The 16463-nt window shown below is 37.4% G+C and overlaps 1 protein-coding gene across 1 annotated transcript in view; it reads left to right on the top strand.

Annotated features, from left to right (window-relative positions):
• LOC126259732 (uncharacterized) overlaps positions 1–16463 on the top strand; it is a 217540-nt gene that overhangs the window by 131225 nt on the left and 69852 nt on the right. Inside the window, exons 7-8 of the mRNA XM_049956719.1 lie at positions 1281–1405; positions 11087–11189. Of these exons, the coding sequence (XP_049812676.1) occupies positions 1281–1405; positions 11087–11189 (228 nt within the window). The remainder of the gene's footprint in view (positions 1–1280; positions 1406–11086; positions 11190–16463) is intronic.

The raw sequence follows: 16463 nt of genomic DNA, 5'->3' as shown, positions 1-16463 counted from the left end.
CAATACAAGTAACTCACAGGTTAAGAGTTAATTGATTGCACGGCACACTCTGTCTTTTTTCGCCTGGAGATGATCTAGTGTGGGTTGCTCGCATTTCCTTCATGAAACTTGGCTTATCAGCATTAGACACAGCAAACTTCATCTTCATGTCAGCTAGGAATTAACGGCATCTCCTCTACACTTTTACTTGAAATAAACCTTGTTGCTCTGCAACTTCATATACTGTATGATTTCTTGAATCTGTTTAACTAGCTCGTAGAAGGCTTCAAATCAACAATGTTCATCTCAAATGCATTTCGGAGGATCCAGTCTTGTAGATCACTATCATTAACAGTGCATTGCTTCTCACAAACAGCTCTCATACCTCAAGAAAACTCAAGTTAGTGGTTTATGCCAGTTATTAAGGGGGGTAATGGGATTTTGTGACTACCCTTACATTATATCTTGTGGATATTTTTTCTTTTTCTCCACAGTTTTGTGAGTTTTATTTTGGCATGTATTTATTACTTTGGGTAAATACTTTTTTCCCTTTATATGGTTCATGGTCATATTTTACGAAACAAAACTGGGTTTGCATGCTCCTTAACATTAAGTCTTACACATAGTGTGTATTAATTCAGTTTAATCTCCATCTACCGCAAAAGCAACAGGTAATTACTTAGGGTATTAAATGAGTTGAAAACAAATTGGCTTTACAAATTACAGTCTCTCATAGTTATGTTATTTGTTTATCAATGTGCCATCAACCAAAGGTACACACCTGTCATGTTGTGCATGTGCAGTTTGCTACAGCTCCGATAGGGATGTACAATTCGCCAGCCACCTGGTGAGCTGTGAATTTATCAACTTTAACTTTTTTTTTTTTAAATACTTGCAGTGCATCATAGTTGCTAACATTTTGACAGTGTCTTTCTTGAAGCATATTCTTCTTGTATAAAAAATTACAGAGCAAATTTTGACGTGTCAGGTTGGACCATTCCCTAATTGGTTCCAGTGTTGTTATATTTCTTTAACTACTTTAAGATTATTAATTAGAAGAAGTGCATAACAAATGAAGAGAATGTACCTTCATTTAATAATGGAATAGAAAATATTGTTTTCCAGTTGTATAAAGATGTCAGAAAAAAATTCAAAACAAAGGAAAACTTTATTATTATTTGAACAGTGTTACTTAATTAGAAGTTCTGACATGTAATTTCTACTATATTTTTTTGTGTAGTCATAGGCACCATTAACATGAAGACAATGAGATACTGATCATCTTGTTTCAATCTATAAAGGAACGGCGTAAAGCATATGATCGGAGAGTAGCTGAAACGCAACAGGTGGAACAAGCGTGGAGTGAATTAAATGACTTGCTGTCTCAGCTGCATCAGAAGATGGAGTATGCGGCCAACACAATAAGGTAAATAGTATTTGAGCTTTCATACTTTAAATGTAACATTTGAGGATTACTTTCCTTTGGGTAGGTACTACAGTCATATTGTTTAGTTGGCCTTACTGATGCATCTGGATATAAAAATTTATTTTGAATTGTGCATTGTACAGTGTCTTAATACACCATAATCTTTTAGTTACTCTTGGAAATCTTTTGAACTTAATGACATTTTGTGTCGTGTGGTCTAGAAAATTTGTATACTATAGCAAGATTTTTTTGATGTGAAAGTAACTCGGTGCTTAATCGTGCAACACACTTCTTAAGAAATGAAGCAGTGAATGAATTTTTAAAATATTCTTCTTATCCATGTTGCTTAGTTTATTTATTTTGTAATTGACGACAGCAAGTATCTACCAGTATTCAACCATTTGCAGCAAGAAATTATGGAATTTTGTTTCAAGCAAAATTCATACTATTTACAGACTCACAGACTGCCTGAAAAATAAAACTATCAAAAACATTACGTAAAATCATTAGAGTGCAAATAAGCAGTGGTGTGAATCTCAGTTAATTGCAGTTTGTTTCTTGATCCATACAGAAGTATTGAAAACTGTGTCTGATCTGATTCCATCAAATGAGAACTAGAGAGCTGAAACATTTACTTTCTTTTATGAGCTATGACTGCAAATCTGTTACCATGTATGGGACTTGGAAAAATACTTTTTATTTTATAGGAGACAGAGGTCTTTGATTGTCATCAGATCCTACTTGGTATTTAAACATTTTACCTCTAATCAAAGTAACATAACTAGCTTTGTACAATATGATAAAAATAATTATTTCACAGTTTATTAACTTTATATGAACATAAAAATTATGTGACAGAGTCAAACAGTGGAAAATACAGGATGGAAATTAATAATATTATGAAAAGGATAGTTGCTACTCACCATATAGCGGGGATGCTGGGTCACAGAAATGCGCAACGAAAAGAGTGTACGAAAGTTAGCTTATGCATAGCATACAAGCTCTCTTCAAAACATTGTCCACAAAATGTTTCTATGCTTACCTTTTAATTATTGTGCATGGTCTCCTCTGAAATACTCTCCTCCACAATTGATACACGCTGATAAAGCTGTTTCCACTTCTGGAAGCAGTCTAGGTACACTTCTTGCTGGGTTGCTCGAAGTGCTGTTTGTGAATTTCTTTTATCTTGCCTAACATTGCAAATCTTCATCCTTCTGACAGGGTTTTCAACTTTGGAATTAAATAAAGTCCTCAGGAGCCAGGTCTGGAGAGTACAGAGGTTGAGGCAGCAAAGTGATTTCGTTTTGTGTGCAAGAGTCGCGTACCAACAGGAATGAATGTGCAGGTGTGTTATTGTGATGCAAGAGCCACGAATTGTCTCGCCACATTTCAGGCCATTTCCTTAACCTCCTCAGATCCCGCGTGTCGTATACGACACACCAAATTGGTGAACTTTGTTTAGCCACAGCTCCGATGTAACGCCAGAGACACATGTCTAAGTAGTTTCCCAGACGTCTGCGAGATGTCAGCATGGATTCCTGTGAGTTTTAGCGGTCTGGCGCGTGAAGTGACGAGTGTGAGCTTTGTTTCCTGAGTGCATGCGTGAAAAGGCGGACAAAATGATGTCGAGATTTTGTAAGTACCCATCTATGTAAAGTTATTTACATTTTGTGTTACCTTAACGTGCATAATGTTTGACGCAAATACTAATGCTCGGTATGTGAGCATTTTAAAACCACGAAATAATATTTTTCACTGTACTACAAAAGGCTTTGTACACGTGTGTCGGATAGGACACATCAGATTCTCAAAAAAACCAATCAAAAAAATTTTTAAAGAACAATGTTTCCTTGCTAATATCAACCATAACATCAAATAAAACGCAATTTTTTTTAGCAAAATTAAATTTAGAGGGTAGAGGATCTGAGGAGGTTAACACATGTTCTCGCAGGCTTCACAACACATCCCAATAGTACCATCAATTAACAGTTTGTCCCCGTCTCACAAATTCGTGCTGAACTAACCCTTCAGTATATGTTGAAGGGCATCCTAAACGAGAACCTGAAAACTACTTCTACTTTTGTGGTCACCCAGAAAACAATGACCATAGTTTACAGTCTGCAAGTCCACATTCTTCTTTTGTTCACTGAAAGAAACATTTCTACTCTGTTTACTCAGCGGGATCAGGAACTGTAATTATAAATAAAACTTTTGAATTCTAACTGATTCAGTTATATTTAAGAAAATTTCATACGCACAACGTAGGAATATTCCTGATAATAATAATAATAATAATAATAATAATAACAATAATAACAATATTACAAGCATTGGCCAAACGACTTAGGAGATACAAAAAAAGTGAAAATAGAAGGAAACAAAACCAAACATTCAACGCAAACCAAAAGAAATTTTACCAGACAATAGATAACACACACATTAAAATAGACAATCCACCAAACACAACAGACATGGAACACTTCTGGAGCAACATATGGTCAAACCCGGTACAACATAACAGGCATGCACGGTGGATACAAGCAGAAACAGACACATACAAGATGATACCACAAATGCCTGAAGTGATAATTTTGCAACATGAAGTCACCCAAGCTATTAATTCTACTCACAATTGGAAAGCCCCTGTAAAAGATAAAATAGCAAATTTCTGGCTAAAGAAGTTCACCTCAACACATTCACATCTAACTAAATTATTTAACATATATCTAAAAACAAAGATGATGTGACTTACCGAACGAAAGCGCTGGCAGGTCGATAGACACACAAACAAACACAAAACACACACACAAAATTCAAGCTTTCGCAACAAACTGTTGCCTCATCAGGAAAGAGGGAAGGAGAGGGAAAGACGAAAGGATGTGGGTTTTAGGGGAGAGGGTAAGGAGTCATTCCAATCCCGGGAGCGGAAAGACTTACCTTAGGGGGAAAAAAGGACGGGTATACACTCGCGCGCACACACACACATATCCATCCACACATATACAGACACAAGCAGACATCTCACAAGCAGACATATTTAAATATGTCTGCTTGTGAGATGTCTGCTTGTGTCTGTATATGTGTGGATGGATATGTGTGTGTGTGTGCGCGAGTGTATACCCGTCCTTTTTTCCCCCTAAGGTAAGTCTTTCCGCTCCCGGGATTGGAATGACTCCTTACCCTCTCCCCTAAAACCCACATCCTTTCGTCTTTCCCTCTCCTTCCCTCTTTCCTGATGAGGCAACAGTTTGTTGCGAAAGCTTGAATTTTGTGTGTGTGTTTTGTGTTTGTTTGTGTGTCTATCGACCTGCCAGCGCTTTCGTTCGGTAAGTCACATCATCTTTGTTTTTAGATATATTTTTCCCTTGTGGAATGTTTCCCTCTATTATATAAATTATTGAACAGTTACATTGCAGACCCATACACATTCCCTGATACACTTACACAAGGAATAACTTATCTGAAACCTAAAGATCAAGCAGACACAGCGAACCCAGCTAAATATCGCCCCATAACATGCCTACCAACAATATACAAAATATTAACTTCAGTCATTATCCAGAAATTAATGACACATACAACACAGAACAAAATTATAAATGAAGAACAAAAAGGCTGTTGCAAAGGAGCACGAGGATGTAAAGAGCAACTGATAATAGATGCAGAGGTGACATATCAAGCTAAAACTAAACAAAGGTCGCTACACTACGCATACATTGATTACCAAAAAGCTTTTGATAGCGTACCCCACTCATGGTTACTACAAATATTGGAAATATACAAAGTAGATCCTAAATTGATACAGTTCCTAAACATAGTAATGAAAAATTGGAAAACCACACTTAATATCCAAACAAATTCAAATAATATCACATCACAGCCAATACAGATTAAGCGTGGAATATACCAAGGAGATTCATTAAGTCCTTTCTGGTTCTGCCTTGCTCTGAACCTACTATCCAACATGCTAAATAATACAAATTGTGGATACAATATCACTGGAACATACCCACACAAAATCACACATTTGCTATACATGGATGATCTAAAACTACTGGCAGCAACAAATCAACAACTCAAACAATTACTAAAGATAACAGAAGTATTCAGCAATGATATAAATATGGCTTTTGGAACAGACAAATGTAAGAAAAATAGCATAGTCAAGGGAAAACACACTAAACAAGAAGATTGCATATTGGATAACCACAGTGACTGCATAGAAGCGATGGAAAAAACAGATGCCTATAAATATCTAGGATACAGACAAAAAATAGGAATAGATAATACAAATATTAAAGAAGAACTAAAAGAAAAATATAGACAAAGACTAACAAAAATACTGAAAACAGAATTGACAGCAAGAAACAAGACAAAAGCTATAAATACCTATGCCATACCAATATTGACCTACTCATTTGGAGTAGTGAAATGGAGTAACACAGACCTAGAAGCACTCAATACACGTACATGATCACAATGCCACAAATATAGAATACATCACACACATTCAGCAACAGAAAGATTCACATTAAGCAGAAAGGAAGGAGGAAGGGGATTTATCGACATAAAAAACCTACATTATGGACAGGTAGACAATTTAAGAAAATTCTTTATAGAATGAGCAGAAATCAGCAAAATACACAAAGCAATCACTCATATAAATACATCTGCTACACCACTGCAATTTCATAACCACTTCTACAACCCTTTAGATCACATAACATCAACAGATACGAAGAAAGTAAATTGGAAAAAGAAAACACTACATTGCAAGCACCCGTATCATCTAACACAGCCACACATCGATCAAGACGCATCCAACACATGGCTAAGAAAAGGCAATATATACAGTGAGACGGAAGGATTCATGATTGCAATACAGGAGCAAACAATAAACACCAGGTATTACAGCAAGCATATTATTAAAGATCCCAATACCACAACAGATAAATGCAGACTTTGCAAACAACAAATAGAAACAGTAGATCACATCACAAGCGGATGTACAATACTAGCAAATACAGAATACCCCAGAAGACATGACAATGTTGCAAAAATAATTCATCAACAGCTTGCCTTACAACATAAACTTATAAAACAACACGTTCCTACATACAAGTATGCACCATAAAATGTACTGGAGAATGATGAATACAAATTATACTGGAACAGAACCATTATAACAGATAAAACAACACCACATAACAAACCTGACATCATACTCACCAATAAAAAGAAGAAATTAACACAACTAATCGAAATATCCATACCCAATACAACAAATATACAAAAGAAAACAGGAGAAAAAATTGAAAAATACATCCAACTGGCTGAGGAAGTCAAAGACATGTGGCATCAGGATAAAGTTGACATCATACCAATTATATTATCAACTACAGGAGTCATACCACACAATATCCACCAGTACATCAACGCAATACAGCTACATCCAAACATATATATACAACTACAGAAATCCGTAATTATTGATACATGTTCAATTACCCGAAAGTTCCTAAACGCAATGTAACATATACCGTACAGTTAAAAGGAAGTTACGCTTGATCAAGGTCCGTGTCACTTTCATTTCGAACCAGACCTAAGGTCTGAGAAAGGTCAGAAATAACAATCTCTCTATCATAAACAGCATTATGAGCAGTCCAGAGGCGACCTCTGTGGTAAGTTGCCATTAAACGGTCTTTCGCCATGACTTCTGATAATCAAAGTTAATTGCCCACCAAAAAAGTGGAAAATAATTTCATCAGTTGCCATGCAGTTTTCTTAACATTACAGGTGACACTCAAACAGTTACTTCGTGAGATCTAAGCAGTCCAGGATGGTTTACAGTCCTCGCAAGTTCACTTCCTATTCGTACTCAGAACATGCATTTAGTTGCGGCCTGGCTGTGACATCACTCAAGACAGTGCTAAGCCGGCGTTTGACTGACGTGGACCGTATGGTAGCTGGGTGTGAAGTAAAGTCAAGTTGGGACACTGCCTGTTAGGCTGTATTTATAAATGGGCGTAGCGGACAACTGAAGGGAACACCTGCTCCATCCCAAGTAGCAGCACCTAAATGGCCACTTTCTCGGACACACACAGTTTTTACCACTCTTGTGTATCAATTTACAATCTTTGTAATTTTTGTATGTATGGAATTAAGTAGGCTTTAATCACAGAAAAAGTACATATAAACTTTGTCGTCTCGAATTTTTAGAATGGAACTGACAGTAGAACATGACCTCTGAACTACACCTGTAAGAGATCTTGTATTGATTGTTATTTACATTTAACGGGCATGGCAATAAAAAAAAAAACTGCCTTCAATTAGTAGCATTGATGGAACATACCTCCATGAAACCGAAAAATTGTTTAAAGGAGTGTTAAAGAATAAGATGATGCATAGAATGTGCTTGTAACTCGCTCCTGGAGATTCAGCCTACTTCTCTATTTGGGTCTTACTACAGAACATGAAGCAAAAAGTGTCCTTGTATGGGTCAAGTGATTTAAATAAGTTTGCCTCTTCATCGAACTGGGGTGAAATTACATTACATGTTCCACAGGGTTCAATCATGGCTCCCCTTCTGTTCTTGATATATGTGAACGACCTCCCTTCCTATCTGAAACAGGAAGTTGAACTGACACTGTTTGCTGATGATACAAGCATCATTATTAATCCAGTAAAAGAAAGTCCAATTGAAAATGGTACAAATAAGGTCTTTGGAAAAGTCATTAATTGGTTTTCTGAAAATGGGCTTGCTCTAAACTTTGAAAAAACACAGTACATCCTATTTTCTGGTGCAAAAAGTACAGTTCCTTCAATAAATATAACATCAACGGAAGTCAGTAGACAGGGTAGAGCATACCAAGTTTTTGGGTGTACATATAGATGAGAATCTTAATTGGAAAATTCATATTTTGGATCTCCTAAAGCAACTAGGTTCAGCAACTTTTGTGATCCGAATAATTGCCAATTTTGATGTATATAGATATATGTTAGTAAGCTAACATACTTTCACTCTCTGAAGTCACATGGAATAATATTTTGGGGTAACTCAACATTTGGACAAAAAGTATTCACTGCTCAAAAGAAAGTGGTTAGGATAATGTGGGGGGTTCATAGTTACACATCTTGTAGACATCTTTTTATAAGATTGGCAATTCTTACAACAGCCTCACAATACATCTACTCACTAATTAAATTTGTTCTCGACGACATGAATCAGTTTAAAAACAACAGTGACATTCATGATTATAATACCAGAAAAAAGAAGGACTTACACTATCCTTTGCTCAACCTATCTTTGGCACAGAAAGGGGTAAAATATGGTGCTATAAAAATTTTTCGTCAAATTACCAGATGAAATAATGTTTCTGACAGACAGCAGTAATAGCTTCAAAAATAAATTGAAATCATATCTCCTTGACAACTCCTTCTATATCATAGATGAATTGTTAAATAGGAATAAATAAATCTATAAATATAGTATATGGATTTTGTGTGATTTAAGGGAATGGGGTAAATAATAGAAATATTACTCTTTAACTTTGTATTGTAATATGTATGTTAAAAAATTTTGTTTCATACGTGCATTTCTTGTGCACTTGACACGTTACACATCATAATGGCTACCGTACCGTGTGATTGATCAATGGAACATGCAACTAACTAACTAACTGACTGACTATAAGGGTGGTTTAAATGGAGGTTGCAAAACAATCAATAGATGGGGTCAGAAAACAGGCTGTGCAAGAACTACAACAGCCCATCGTACTGTATTTTATAGATGTCTGAGTTCGAAAAGTTAATATGTTTGTTACCTGTCTTGTGTCTTAGCTGAAGTTTCAGAATATTGTGTGTCTATTGTTAGACAAAGAATAAGAAAATTTTTGTCCAGATGACACACTATGGAAAAGTTTCTCAACAGCTAGAGAAAAAATTTAAGAACACAACCATCACATCTATTTTTCAGATAAAGAACACTCTAAAACTTTGGCTTTGACACAAGATAGGTAACATATGTAATAGGTTTCAAATTCAAGTGTCTTCAAAGCACGGAGTGGGATGATTGTGACAAATTTTATATTGGGCAGAGGAATAGAAATTTTAATATTAGATTCAGGAAGCATACACAGCCACAGAACAAAACTGCTGTTAGATTATTGCTAAAACTCTCACTGAAAAATTACTATATGTCATTCACAGCAGCAGCCAAGTTAGTACTCAGATACTAAGCCCAAGACCACAAGCAAAAGGCTATGAATGAAAGACCCAGAGGGCTGCTGTTCTGGCTCTTAAATACCTTCACTTGTATTCCACCCTTTCCAATCTTAATCAGTTTTACTTTAAACAGAAAAAAAATCCAGACTTAAATTTATAATAAACATTTAGAAAGAAGCACCTTTTTTGCCAGTCTTTTTTAACCTCATTACTAATCTACATATAGTAATTTACTGAATACAGCTCAGCTGTGAAGAGTTTTGTAAAGAAATTTGAGAAATTTTTTCCATGTATTTTCTTCCATCTCTACAACACAAAACCTTCAGTAGTAAATACTCTGTAGCTGTAAGGTATGATTTATATCTGCTATCAAATTAGAATAACTGTGTCACTAGCAGATTTAGTGGTGTTGCGGAATTTGTATCGTGCTAATTTAGAACAACACTGAAACTCATTCATCCGATCCAAATTTAGCAGATTCTTGAACTGGTTTCATTTTCTGAACTAAGATTACAATTGATATCCAGTTAGTGTTATTTATATTACCAACCTTACATGTTTTTATATTAAGTGTAATTGACTACCTGTGATCACATGGATGAAAAATGGGATTTAATTTTATGCTTTAGGAACAGATTTTCTTTTTTCTGTATTTTGAAACATAGAAAAATGAAAATGAATTCCTGTGCCATGAAATGAAAATCTGCTAGTTATCTCTGTGATCAGTCAGTTACTCTAAATTTGAGCTACGTCACCACATCAGTGCAAGCAAAACTAAGCAGTGAATCCATTAAGTTGCAGACAGGCACAATGAAAAGATGCTTACACATTAGCTTTCAGCCAAAGCCTTCATCAGAAAAGGAAACACACATATTCATTCAAACAAGCAAGCACACCTCACGCATACATAACTGCCGTCTCCAGCAGCTCAGACTGTAATGTGTTCCAGTCCGAGCTGCTGGAGACTGTGGTCATGTGAGCATGAGATGTGCTTGCTTGTATGAATAAATGTGCTTGCTCGAGTGTGTGTGTGTGTGTTTCCTTTTCTGACAAAGGCTTTGGCTGAAGCTTATGTGTAAGTGTATCTTCATTGTGCCTGTCTGTAACTTTACGTGTGGCCTTTATGGTAAACAGCACTCTTATCTTTTCCTTATATTGTTGGTATTCCAACCTGGAGTTTCTGTTGTTTGACAAACAAATGTTTTTATGAACTGTACACCTGCTGCAATAAAATGTAGTTACATAATCTAAACACAGCCACCACATATAAATTTACATTACAAAAGTACACTGAAAGATTTAATCACAGCATATAAGCCCCTGTACTTTCATGACTACATGAGGAACAATGAAATGTCCTACAAAGTCACACCTTTTCTTTTGTAAAGAAAAATGGGGGAAAGGGGGGGGGGGGTATGAAGTGAGAAAATTTACTCATGGCTGTACATACATTCACAGATGCACAAACTGTGGGAAGAGGCACCGCAGAATAAGTGTTGACCGGCCATGTTATGCAGCTCGTTTATGTGCACAGTGCAAGATACATCATGCAGCCAGGGAGGTAAGATTTAATCTGCATTCACTGACCTAAATGAATGTTCTCAGGATTATTCATGAAAATAAGTGTTGACCATTTCCCAGTGTTATCTCTCATCACCAGTACTGTTCCCCTATATTTATTATACTATACTTAGAAGGTATGACAGTACAGGGGGGGGAGGGGGTGGCAAAAAGTCAAGAAATGAAAAGCAGGCACAAAGAGGAACTCTTCCCAACAGTAGCATTTGTTCTACTGAGTACTGTTAATGCTGCCATAACTGTGCTGTTGCTCTTAAAAGTTGTAAAAACTCTTGAAATTTAGTAAAACAATGTCATTTTGCTTCAAAATCACCTGATCTCAAAATTGCTTTTCTCAAAGAACAAGAGTCATCCTGGATGATGGGTACTGTTAAAGTAATCTGTTAGGATTTCTTATTAATTTTCATATTTCACCCCAAGAAATAAATGTCTAAATAATAGAGGAAGCATTTACTACCCAGCATAAAATTTCTCCTTATGTTACAGACTACATTTTCAGTATGCATTTGGTTGTATTTCTTTCTACATTTATGGCCATGTAAAGTTTGGTGGAAAGTCAGTTACTTGAGATACATTGTGAAACAAATTACGCCAATATCAGATACCTTCAGAGAAACAATGTAAACATGCTTGCTTTATACGGTGAAGAAAAAATGCAGCACTTGGAGGTCAGCATTCGATTCCTCATCCAAATTCAGGACAAAAGTTTATCTAGCAAAATCAGATTGGATGCATTTTGAAAACACACGTCTGAAAATTAGTAGCTGGCACCATTGTCATACCATGCAGTGTGTTGGAGTCTACAGAGGAACACGTCATCCCACAATACCATACCAACCATCATAGTCACTGGGTAGCCTGCTGGGACATCAAGCCCACTTCTGCCACATGAAGCAATGGTTCGAATCTTCATTGGGATCCTTTTTTTATTTTTTAGACTTCCATCCCTTGTTCTTGTTGTTCATAAGCAGAACATCATTTTGTCATTTGACAGTGGGATCCATTAAACTTCATGCAAGTATCTACTAACCCCATAGTACACTACCATAACTGGTTGTGTCAAGTTCATGTAGGGTCACTTCCCAAAGTAGTACACAGACAATGAATATGTCGATATGCTTTTGGGGCCGGCTACATCCAATAACCGAGCTGCTGCTCGTGCATACACTGCATGGTATCCTCAAAAGTGCCTTACTGATGAAAATGTTTTTCATTGCCTGGAGCAAGGCCTTCGAGAAACCAATAAACTTCGTCCACAAGAAATGGACTGAAGTTCTCCAAGGACTAGATGTACTCCTCAAACGGAAGAACTGATTCTTGAAACCTCTCATCAATCACCTCGGTGAAGTACCCAGGATATTGCAAGGCAGTTCCCGATATCTGAAAGATTGGTGAAGAACTGTACCCATATCATCACACATTAACTCAATACCAGCAGCCAGAAGACTTCATTCAAGAAGTACAGTATGGCTTTTGCACCAAGTGGAAGATAACAAACATTTTATAAATAATGTGATATGGACTGATGAATTTGGCTTCACTCATGAAGGTATTTTCAACCTCCACAACAACCATTATTGCCCACATGTCACCCATGAATACGAAGTTGCCAGAATCGAATTTTTTTTAATCATATTTCTGCTGAACCAGTTGGTGGGACTAGGTTTTGCTAGATACATTTTTGTCTTGAATTGGGATGAGGAATCACACTCCAACAACCACATGCAGCACTTTCTTCTTCACCTTGTATATGAGAAATTTATAGCTATAAAGCGTTTGTACTTCGTCGTATAGGTTGCAATATTTATAAACTTATTATGTCAGTAATAATTGGTTATTATTATTTATCATATTGTTATCTGTTTACATAAAACAAAATAGTGTTTTCCGATATATTAACGTAACATTAGTATTTAAAACATATAACAATAACAAATCCATTGGAATCCAAACAATGGTTTGTCTAAAGACAGCCCTTCAGTATGGGAAGCAAACATGAACACAGAACACAAACAAGATGAATATATCTTAGCTATTGAACTTGATTCTTTTTCTTTGCTTTTTTTTCCAGAGCCAGTAGGGGTATTTTTTCGAAGTTGTATGATGATGTGTGTTTTCCATTGACAACAGAATTGTACTGGATGTGTTCCTTACTTTATGATATTCTGTTTCAGTTTTTAAAGAAATAACTGTAAAAATTTTTAATTTAAGTCATGACAGATTAAGGTAAATGTTTCACTTGCACTAAACACATTTATTAAAACATACTGGTAGTACCACACAATACAAACATGTTGCCCTCATGGCTGCCTGCAACAGAATGCCTGCTCTTTACTCTCAGAGCCCCCTCCTGCATCTCGTGCCTGTCACCACATCTGCCAGTGACATGGTGTCACCACATCTGCCAGTGACATGGGGTGCATTCGCTACATGAATACAATATAAAATATCTATTGGCAGACATATGTAACTATTTATTATACAGTGAAGTGTGGAGAAACAAGAATATTTGAAATAATTAGAAAAATTGAAGTAAACTGACATAACTTGTATTTGAAAGATCCAGGATGGAATATCAATAATACAGGGTGATTCAAAAAGAATACCACAACTTTAAAAATGTGTATTTAATGAAAGAAACATAATATAACCTTCTGTTATACATCATTACAAAGAGTATTTAAAAAGGTTTTTTTCACTCAAAAATAAGTTCAGAGATGTTCATTATGGCCCCCTCCAGACACACGAGCAATATCAACCCGATACTCCAACTCGTTCCACACTCTCTGTAGCATATCAGGCGTAACAGTTTGGCTAGCTGCTGTTATTTCTCATTTCAAATCATCAATGGTGGCTGGGAGAGGTGGCCGAAACACCATATCCTTAACATACCCCCATAAGAAAAAATCGCAGGGGGTAAGATCAGGGCTTCTTGGAGGCCAGTGATGAAGTGCTCTGTCACGGGCTGCCTGGCGGCCGATCCATCGCCTCGGGTAGTTGACGTTCAGGTTTCATAAATAACCTTTTTCGTAGGACTCTCCATACAGTTGATTGTGGAATTTGCAGCTCTCTGCTAGCTCTGCAAGTCGATTTTCCTGGGCTGCGAACAAATGCTTGCTGGATGCGTGCTAGATTTTCATCACTCGTTCTCGGCCGTCCATAACTTTTCCCTTTGCACAAACACCCGTTCTCTGTAAACTGTTTATACCAACGTTTAATACACCACCTATCAGGAGGTTTAACACCATACTTTGTTCGAAATGCACGCTGAACAACTGTCGTCGATTCACTTCTGCCGTACTCAATAACACAAAAAGCTTTCTGTTGAGCGGTCGCCATCTTAGCATCAACTGACGCTGACGCCTAGTCAACAGCGCCTCAAGCGAACAAATGTACAACTAAATGAAACTTTATAGCTCCCTTAATTCGCTGACAGATAGTGCTTAGCTCTGCCTTTTGTCGTTGCAGAGTTTTAAATTCCTAAAGTTGTGGTATTCTTTTTGAATCACCCTGTATTATAAAAAAAGAACAACATTATGAAAAGGATAGTGGCTACTAACAACATAGAGGAGATGCTGAGTTGCAGACAGGCACAACAGACAGACTGTTGGAAAGTGAGCTTTCGGCCAACAAGGCCTTTGTTGAAAAAATACCCCCCCCCCCCTCCCCACACACACACACACACCCAAACGCAACTCTCATACACGTGACCACAGTCTCCGACAGCCGTTGTCTATTTTTGACGAAAGCCTTGTCCAAAATCTCACTTCCTAGCAGTCATTTTGTTGTCGTTCAGCATCTCCGCTATATGGTGAGTAGCAGCTATCCTCTTCATAATATTGTTACATTCCATCCTGGTTGTTTAATATTATGAAAAGGATAGTTTGCTATTCACAATATGGAGGAAATGGTGAGTCACAGATAAAAGACTGCTACACATATGAGCTTTCAGCCAAAAGTCCTTCTTAGAGTAGAAAAAACACACACATATATTCAATCAAGCACAACTCACATACATACACACATGACCATTGTCTGTGGCCGCTAAGGCCCAACTTTGAGCAGCTGCACATGATAGGAGAAGCAATCTGTATCATGAAGGAAGGAAGAGGCTGGGGTGAGTAGTGGGAGGGGGAGGAGGGTACATGCAGGCATGTAGTGGGTACAGGGTAGGGCTTCTAGGTACGGAGAGAAAGGCACTAGTGGATACAGTGGTGGAATAGGAAGACTGTGTAGTGCTGGAGTGGGAGCAGGAAAGGGGATATGTGAGTGAAGGACAGCCTACTGCAGGTTGAGGCCAGGAAGGTTACGGGAATGTACAATATATTGCAGGGATAGTTCATACCTGTGTAGTTCAGAAAAACTGGTGTTGGTAGGAAGGATCCAGATGGCACAGACTGTGAAGCACTAATTGTGGTGAAGAACATAGTGTTTGGCGGGATGTTCAGCAAGTGGCTGGTCCAGCTGTCTCTTGGCCACAGTTTGTCAGTGGCCATTCATGCAGACAGATAGCTTACTGGTTGTCGTGTCGACGTAGAACAATTACAGTAGTTGCAGTGTAGCAGAATACCACTGTTGGTGATGTGCGAAGGATAGTGGGCAGGATATTCCTCGTTTATGGCCATGATGATAGATAGCTCAAACCCTGGTGTAGAATGTGATTCAGTTCCTCTAGTCCTGTGTGGTTCTGAGTCATGAGGGGAGTGCTCCTTTCTGGCCAGATGGTGGGAATGTGGGAAAAGGTAGGTGACTGGAGAGACAAGGCACGAGATACATGTTTCTGTACAAGGTTGGGAAGCCGTCATTTTGTTGTGTCTGTCTGTGACTCAACATCTCCTGTATGTGGTGAGCAGCAGCCTCTCCTGTTTATAATATTATATCATTTTATTTGGTGCTGAGTGGAAATTTTGCAAGGTGTAACTTATTAAGAATTATGTCATTTAAGTGCTGTCCATTTTGCTGTGCACATTCAGTTAGATGATTCTGAAAATTTTGCACAGTGCAGTCTGAATCTTGTGCTTGGCAAGGTTTATCAGGTAAATAACACTCTTCAGATGTAGCCACAAAAAGTAGTCACAGACTGAGAGGTCTGGACATAGTGGCAGCCAAGCAATCTCAACTTTCCTTGAAATTATTCACTTCCAAAACAGATACTTTACAGTAACCATAGACAGACAGGCAGTGTGTGAAGTAGCTCCATCCTATTTAAAACAAGTGTGCTTAATGCGAAGATTGGGAACAGAATCTTGAAGTGACA

The sequence above is a fragment of the Schistocerca nitens genome, chromosome 1 (assembly GCF_023898315.1).
Source record: "Schistocerca nitens isolate TAMUIC-IGC-003100 chromosome 1, iqSchNite1.1, whole genome shotgun sequence".
Taxonomy (NCBI): Eukaryota; Metazoa; Arthropoda; class Insecta; order Orthoptera; family Acrididae; genus Schistocerca; species Schistocerca nitens.
This window is presented reverse-complemented; position numbering and strand designations above follow the sequence as displayed.